This window comes from Alligator sinensis, unplaced genomic scaffold (assembly GCF_000455745.1).
Source record: "Alligator sinensis unplaced genomic scaffold, ASM45574v1 scaffold983_1, whole genome shotgun sequence".
Lineage (NCBI taxonomy): Eukaryota > Metazoa > Chordata > Crocodylia > Alligatoridae > Alligator > Alligator sinensis.
In genome coordinates, this window is record NW_005842015.1 from 1,659,495 (window position 1) to 1,668,431 (window position 8,937).

The following is an 8,937-nucleotide window of genomic DNA, read 5'->3' on the forward strand; positions in this document are numbered from 1 at the left end:
AGGGGCATGATTGTAGAGCTGGCAGCGGCCATCAAGGCTACTCCTGGGACCCTGACCTTGTTATACTCTGGGAGTTAGATAGAGCTGCTTGTTGAAAGTTGCTCTGTTGTTTTGTTGTGCAATTCAGGCTAAATGTTAGCACAGCACAAATAAAAAAACATTTGTTCAGACAAGATGGTAACTTTGGAATAATTTCATAAAAATCCTCATTCTTTTTTGCCTAACTTGAGATTTTCACCACTGGACATAGTGTCTGGGAAACCATCTGGTGGCATTACATTAAATACAGTGGTTTTACTGTACCCATAGTCAATGACTTCACTGGCACATGGAGTTTCTCTCTGTCTCTCATGCATCTCTAATGTTGTTAGCACACAGAGGCAGTAAGTGAAGCATGGACAGACACAGCATATACTGACTCTACTTTTCAATTTAATTTTCTGGAAAGGATATTAGAAAAATGCTCACTCACTGATCCTTATATAAAAATAATGTTTGTATTTCTCCCTTCGTCAAGTATGCACACCCTCTCTCTCTCTCTCCCTCATTCATGCATGCCCCCACACTGAACCAGACGACAAATATCCTCCAAAAGCTGAAATAGTATAAGTTAATGAGACTCTTAAGCCATTCCATAATGCATACTATCACATAACATGAAATTGTAGTTTTATGGTTTTGTATCTAAACATCAAGACACCATGAATTAGAAGTACACTGACCTATTAACTGTAGGGTTTATAGGCTGGCACATAATTAGGAAAAAATAAACTACACCACAAGATGTTTGAGGATTGGAAAACAGTTTGTGGCTTGTCATGACTCACAAATCCTATTACAGTAGAAAGATCTTGTACAGTTATCCTGTATTTGTGAGGAGAAAGATAATAATTTCCTCTTTATAATGCTGTACATTCACCCAAAGGCTAATTCTATTCTGCTTGTCTAGGCCTATAGCTAGATTATTGCTTATTGTAGCTTTTGAGGTATCTTGACACATAAATATATGGCTAATGGAAGAATTCCATTAAAGGGAAGTTTTAGCTTAAGGTTATGGTGTCTGGAAGAATGCAGCATGTCTGTAAGACATAATGGCCAAGATCGTCAGTGGAGGCAAATCAGTGTAATTTTACTGAAGTCCATAGAGCTACACCAATTTACATTAACCAAACCTTTGGACTAGATGACTGCATTATTCATAACTTTTCAGCCTTGGTCTATCTTGGCCAGTCATCAGAATTCAGATGGCTATTGAAGTACCACCAAGTGATATATCACTTCTACATTGTCTGGGATGTACAGATAGAGGGCATATATGTTGCCTATCAGCATCAATAGCAATTGGGGACTGTGGGGTGCTCATTTTGGCTAGGGACAAGTTACACATAAACCGGTTTAAGTGATTGGAAACTGGTTTAAACCTATAACAAAACAGCAGTTCAGTGCACATAAACCAGTTTCAAAATGGCTGAAACTGGTGTAAGATGAACCTGGTTGAATGCAGTATTAGGCTTAACTGATTTGGGTCAAACTGGTTTATGAAACTTCTGTTCCAGACCCCTTCCTAGTTCAAGTTAAATCACAGTCCCCCAGCATGCTTTCCAGCCTTGGGCTGGGCTGGGCTGGGCTAGGCTGTGCTGTCTGCTCCAGCAGAGAAGGGCTGGGAAGGTAGGGAGGAGGCAGGGACAGCCCCTCCCCCCCCTGCCCACAGGCAAACCCCATCTGGGGCCAGGGAGTGGGGGTTAAACTTCCTTTTCCCTGAGTACAGAGCTGCCCTACCCTGCCCTGCTAAAAACTTACTACTGCCTGTGACTGTGGACCACAAATCCTAGAAGCACCTGTAAGCAGAAAAAGGAAGTCACGAGCAACTCTGCAGAGTCCTGCTTCTGTGATTATGGACTGCAAATCCCAGAGACCTCAGGGGAAGAAGGAAGAAGTAGTGAATACACAGCCCATACTGACTATGTGCCAAAGAGGTCCCTGATTCAATTTGGTGGAGATTCAGCCTGATTCAGTGGCCGAATCTCTGAATCAAATCAGGAGACCCTTTAATCTCTCTGAATCGAATTGGAACACCCTGAATTGATTCAGAGAGATTCGGAAATTCGAACATAGACACGTTTAAATGTTTTTTCTACATACCTTAAGGTAGCAGGCGGCTCATGAATGCTGTGATCCTGGGGCAGATGGAGCATCACACAGGAGCGCGGTTGGGTCCCCAACGTGCTCGGCAGCAGACCTGGAAGTGGACCAGAAGCACTTCTGGTCCACTTCCAGGTCCGCTGGAGAACGCGCTGGAGACCCCTGGTGCCCCTCTGGCTCAGCGACTGGTGCCTCCTGGGTCTGTTGGGGGCACCCAGGGTCCCCTCTCAGCCAATTGCTGAGCCAGGCAGGGTGTGGGGTGGGGGAGCCCCTGTGGGCTCCCCGGTGGACCTGGAAGTGGACCAGAAGTACTTCCGGTCCGCTTCCAGGCTCGCCACCAAGCATGTGCACCCCCCCGCCCCCTCCCCCCCCCACACACTCCTGTGGGACGTTCCATCCACTCCAGCATCACAGTGTTCACGAGCCATGCTTGGTACCTCGAGGTATGTAGAAAAAACATTTAAAGCTGTGTTTATGTCCAAATCGCTGATTCTCTGAATCAGCATCGAATCTTCGGGTTCAGCTGAATCAAATCAGGGACAGTGATCCAAATCAACAAATCGAATCACTGTCCCTGATTCAGGTCAAATCTAAATCCAAATTGAATACAGCTCATTTCGCACACCCCTAATTCCTATACCTAACTTCCTGTCCAGTGGAAAAATACCTCTATGGATCTGTCCAGCCCTAACTGCCTGCCCTAAATCAAGCTCTATTGATTCAAATGGTGTCAGGTATCTCCATGCTTTGGAAAGTCCTAGCTGATGCTTGTCTGTATCTTTGGCCACCAACTCTTAAATATCTGCCCATTTGAAAATGTTAACCTTTATCCATTTTGCTTTCTGTCTTTCCCCTGCCTACAATGTTTTAATGGGGCATAGTTCCCAATTAAGCAGAGAATGTAGTATTGGCCTACATGGTAGAATGCCCCACCCCATCAGTGACTGGTAGAGGCTTCCATTATTAACTGGGTCATTCCATCTTTACTTCTGGGTGAAGCATTGAGAGATTCACAACCCTTCTTTTAACATACCTTAGTTGGTAAGGCTCTAATTGTTTTACTCAAAGTAATTATAGAAAAGAGCAAGATAAATGAGGGACTGCAGACTTGCCCCTTATATCATCACAAGCTTGTTTACATGGTAAATAAAAGTAGGCCTATAATCTAGACAATAGAATTAACTCATAATTATATGGCTGCAGGAGAGAGATGAAGATAAATAAGAAGGTTTCTTTGGAGTTTAGCCTCCAGCAGTGAAGTGCAAAGAAGTGAACAACAGTCAAATTGCCTCTGGCTAGGGATTATCTGGTCAGAAATGTGATGAGAGACCTGAAGTGAGGGATTAGGAGTGACAGAAATGTAAAAGGTGTCACTCTTTCTTGTGTGTCAATGATTTGCTATGCCAATGTGGCGCATAACAGGAGACTGATGCAGTCATTCAAATGAGACCCTGACTGCTTCTGTCATTGAAAAATCTGACATTTTTTTCAAGTGTTAAATTATAATCCCCTGCAAGATGCCCAAATGCCAGCTTCATTAACTACATTCTACTTTCCTAATATTTCCCTTGATTTTTTGTTCTTGCTGGAAATGTTATTCCTTATTTTTTCCTTTCACTGGCATAATGAATTGCTGCCTGTTTAGAATAGTTGGTGTGTTCCACAACACTGGATGTTGCACTTCAGAAGTGCTGCATAATGCTTAGAGATAAAGTGCATTTTAGGGTTCCTTTGGAGGAAAGCTGCTGCAAGGACTGATATATGATATCGTACTGCAGATTGTACTGGGCTGTCATTTCAGGTTTATTAAAATATGACTATAAACCAACATCTGGATTCAGGAACCCCTTTAAGAGTGCCACGTTGTTCTGTAAAACACACTGTAGTTTTATAAATGGCTCAATACCTGCAACTAATGTCAAGCTGCATTCAGTTGAGGGATTGGGTTTTCCTTTGGCCTTACCCTCTTGCTGTTCTTTCTTCTGGTAGATTTTCTTTGGATAGAGGTGTTAGGTTGCACAAAGCTCAGTGTTCTCAGTCAAATCAAAGTGCAAGCAAAAAGAGACATCCAGCAATCCTTTCCTCCTTTTAAGGTTCCTCTAGAAAATTAGTCAGTTCTGTTTCTCATCCAATTAGGAGATTTCCCAGGGAATACAAGAAGCATTTTATGAGGCCCAGGAAAGCTGAAATGTTATCTCACTCATTTGTTCTGCTTCAACCCCTCCCAAAATATCTATTTGCACAAACAAATTAAATTTTGTTCTATTTAGACACAAAGGCTACCTATACATGTGCTCAGAGGTGGGGGTGGAACATTTTAATTAGAGCAGTTCCTGGACAGCTACTGTAATCAAAATGGCTCACAGTCATGTGTATTAAGTACCCATGTTTTAAAATGGCTGCAGGATGCTTTATCTAAAGCCCATTTGATAAGGTTTCGATAAAGCGCCCCTGTGGCCATTTAGAAACGTGTGGGGGTTAAATACACACGATGATGAAGCAGCGTTGGAGCATTCTAATTAGAACATGGAGCAGACTTGATTGAGTCTGCTCCGATGTGCTCTAATTAGAACACAAACAAGCACGTGTATAGGCAGCCTAAGGGCTTGTCTACAAAGGGACAAATTGACGAAAGCTGTGAAATTAATGCATATAAAGGGCCATCATTCCAATAGGGACGGTCTCATTTAGAGGTACACTGGTTTATGTTTATTTGGAATAGACTACAGCAAACTTAAATCACTTACTTTAGTGTAAGAATGCCCACATAAGGGTTTAATATGATAACTTACATGGATTGACTCCCTCACTTTCAAAGTTACTGTGTTTGAAATTTCCTGAGTGTCTCCGTGTGAGATAAGAGATTCCTTTTTTAAAGGGCCTCCACTTTTCTGCAAGTGTACAACAGCTTGCATATCTATCACAGTTTCTATGGCCAGAGTCTGGAACTTGCTCAATGTTTTAGTTCCTGAATCTGCATGGACTTTTATGGTGCTTTTGCACACTTTTAGCAAAAAAGAATCTTGAGGATTCTCCAAGTGAGACAGGCTGAGAATCCTCCCCGCTTCCTTATGTCATCATTTACACATTTCAGGTGCTGGCTTAATGCAGACTTATGCAGTCTCTATGCAGACTTTCAGAATGCCTTAAAGTAAAGAGAACTCAAAAGGTGCTAAATTGTGAGCAAAGAACTTTTAGACTGGCAAAGCGGAGGCAGGACCAGGCAAAGACTATCACCAACTCAAGGGAAGCAACATGATAAACAGATTCTTTGTTCATATACAGGATGTTGGCAGCTTCCTAACACAACATGTGGAAGGCAAGAGGAATATCTTTTTGAGCAATGTAATATTCACTAATAAGCAATACCATCAAGGGAAAGGAAAATCATGGAAGCTGTCGACTCATCAATATGTATATATCAATTAAGAAACATTGTTGGAATAGTAGCTGCTGCATATCTAGTTTGTTCCTTCCTCATTGTTTAAAATACATTATTACTTTGTTCTTAGAGGCCTCCTGTTGAAATCAGGACATGCTGTCCTAGGCACAGTGCAAACAATTTGGTCTAGTTTCTGCCCTGAAGAGTTTATAGTCTAAATAAACCAAACAGGGGCAGGAAGAAATTAAATTATCTTTGTCTCCCAGGTCTACCAAGGAGGAACTAAGGTTGCAAGATTAAGCGATTTGTCTAAGGACACATAGGAAGTATGTGGGAGAAAATCTGCTGTTATAAATTAAATCTAGAATTACTGTCTTGAAGTATGTAACCACCAAATTAGATAAAGCTTCAGCAGAACAAATAGCAGTCCCACTCCTTTCTAAGACCCTAAAGACCAAATGTAAAGGGCCTTTAAGCAACTCACAAAAAACAAATAGATCTGGATTCGTGCTTTATGCCATGTAATTTCAAATATTTTAATGATCACAGATTAAGTGGGGAAGTACCTGTAGGAAGTCCAGAAAGGACCTTGATTATGAAAACTTCCATTACTCCTGGAAGCTTCAGCAGGCGTAGGATTTCTCTGAAGCTAAACACACTACCAGACTGTGATGCATCTAGGGAAATAACAGAGAATCACCTCCTATTTACACAGTCTAAAAGCAAGAAACATGAAACCAATACATTGCCTGATCATGTTCACAGCCAAATCTGCACAGGGAAAAATTCCTTCTGTCTTTTCTGCATCTCAGCCAGAGCCATAGCCAGGCATTTTGGCACCCACTGAGGTCACATGCACAGCACTCCCCCTCCCCTGCAACCGGATGTGCTACTACATAGTTACCTCTATTTGAGTTGGCCAATGTGAGGGTGCCTGATACCAGTATGCTACTGGCACTTCCCTTGCTACACTTCTGGTCTCAGATTCTCCTGCCCCACTGGCATTGGTTCTATGCTTGGGGAACCACACTGGTCCCAGTGGGTTTTTGGTGTCCAAAGCAAATTCAGAATGCTAAATGTGACTAGAAGGAACCTCAGTGAGTCATCTAGTCCAACCTCCTTCTCAAGCTATGGTGATCGTACCTTGAGCAGGGAGTTGGACTAGATAACCTCTTGAAATCCCTTCCAGTCCTATTTTTCTATGATTCTATGAATGTGCGATAGATGCTTACAGTGCAGGTGAGAGACCTGACTGGAGAGGATGATGTTGCATCATGCATTTCAAAAATCCTACAATCCATTCCCATTCCTACCAGCCCCAGGTATTTGGTAACATGAGAGGACATTTTCATGACATTTCTATTTTCTCACCCTTTCTCATTCTCACAATCATCCTTTTCATTTTTAGCTCCACACACTATTATTTTTTAAAATACTCTCAAGAAGGCTTCTGCAATGTGGCATAACAAACTAGTCAATGCATATGGAATATACTTTCCATATGCCATTGTCTACAGAGTAAACTCTTGAAAGGATCAGTGAAGGCTGGATGAATATCTTTGGAGCATTAGACTCATCTACAAACAAATGTGGTTTGTAGAGTGGATTATAAGGGATCAGCGTTTGGCCGCTGGAAGGCCTAGTTCAAGTGCTTAATGGGTTGGTCTTAACTGAAAAGCAGCTAGGTGGTCTTATCTTTACTATCAGTGTAAACCTTATTCTCTGCTGCAAACTTGTACCATGAACCCTGTCTTCTCAGGTAAGAATGAGGAACCAGGATTGAGGTGTTCTGGGACAGCAGATGAAGGTGAAGTTTGCTTCTGTTTACCCCTAGGCACAACTAGAATCTTTCAATTCTGTCTTTAAATTAATGTAAACTGCCCTTCTACATTCCTACAACTATTGTTCACAAATAGTTAACACTCACTTTGCTGCATGGCACGTCCTTCTGACTTTGGCTTCGTGTGAGCAGGAATGCAGGTCATTACTATCACTGTGTTTATGAGACTTCCCACTAGTGCAATGTATGAAGGAAAGTAAATGCTGTGAACAGAAAGAACATTAACAATATAAATGCAATGGATCTAATTTAATGAAGGAAAAGTATTTTTGCCCTGATCCTGCGGCAACTTAAGTGCATGAGAAGTATTCCCACTAAAATCACAATGAGAAAGATTATGCAGGTATTTAAGTGTTTGCAAGATCAGGATTTTATATGATTGTCCATGGTCTGACAATGCTTTTTTACCTGTAAGTGCTAGAAAGTGCCACCTTATAAATATAACAAATTGTTCAGTAGGATTCATTCAGTCCTGCAATGGGACAGATTCTGATACCCTTTTTATTCACTCTGGCACCTTATTATGAAGACAGTTCTATTGATTTCAATGGAAGCCCACAATTCATCATAAGTACGGAATAGTTCAAAAGCGCGCCACCGCCACTTTCTCAGTGCTGACGTGCATTTTGCCGTTTATACAAATGTATGCCCTTCAGCACAGGGCTCTTTTAAAAGCACCTGGCGCTGCAGTGCAAACGTGTACAAATGCCCTGTATGTACAGGTGCTAGAAAACAGCACATTAGAAAAACGGTTTTAAAAGTCAAGTTGTGTGTTTGATTTTCAGGTTCTTTATTATGTTTCATACTTGGATGAATCAGTTTTGTTTATTGATGATAATGCAGCTCCCTTAATAATTTGCTAGGGAGTTAGGATATAAATTAATATTAACGAGAAAGGGTGTCAAAGAAGGTCTCCTGCCTAACCAAGAAAACAGGCTAATGCCAGCACAGCGCACTGTAAAAGCCTGGACAGAAACTCTTGATAATTTAGACTAGGGCTTTTTTTTTCTTTTCTTTTTAAGATGATGCAACACCTTTTAACAGAGGCATTGTCCAACAGGCTACATCCTGTTCCCAGCTATGATCTCAGAACCTGCCTCCCCTCTCATTCACAATCACATAGCATCTCTGTGGCTCCCTCTGCAATTACTTTCAAAGAACAGCAATCTCAGGAGTAAATCAAATGTATGTTTAGCCATAATTTGTTGCAGTTTAACTGTGGAAGACAAACATGAGATCACTACCATATAGCATACTGACTCCCCATGGACCATCAGGGTTCACTTTGAGAAGCTGTGGAGATGAAAGAAGTATCTTTGCGGATGAAACACAGTCTGTTCAGAACTCCTATGACAATCGGAACCAATATATAAACAGGCTTATGTTTTTCCAGGATTTTTCCCTGCATTTTTGGATTTTCCAGGGAGCTTTGCATTTACAGGTGGTGGGTTCTGTATTTCAACCATGCCTTTGACATGGAAAGGAAATTGTCACAGAGATGTGCTTTGCTGTGTACTGAGGGAAGGTAATACTGACACCTTCCCCAGCCACCTGGCAAAGCTTTTATCCCAGG

General features: G+C 41.7%; 1 protein-coding gene across 1 annotated transcript in view; it reads right to left on the reverse strand.

Annotated features, from left to right (window-relative positions):
• The window catches only part of SLC22A18 (solute carrier family 22 member 18), a 105,448-nt gene that overhangs the window by 32,026 nt on the left and 64,485 nt on the right, over window positions 1-8,937 (reverse strand). Inside the window, 2 exon segments of the mRNA XM_025202121.1 lie at window positions 6,091-6,201; window positions 7,452-7,567. Coding sequence (XP_025057906.1) covers window positions 6,091-6,201; window positions 7,452-7,567 — 227 coding nt within the window.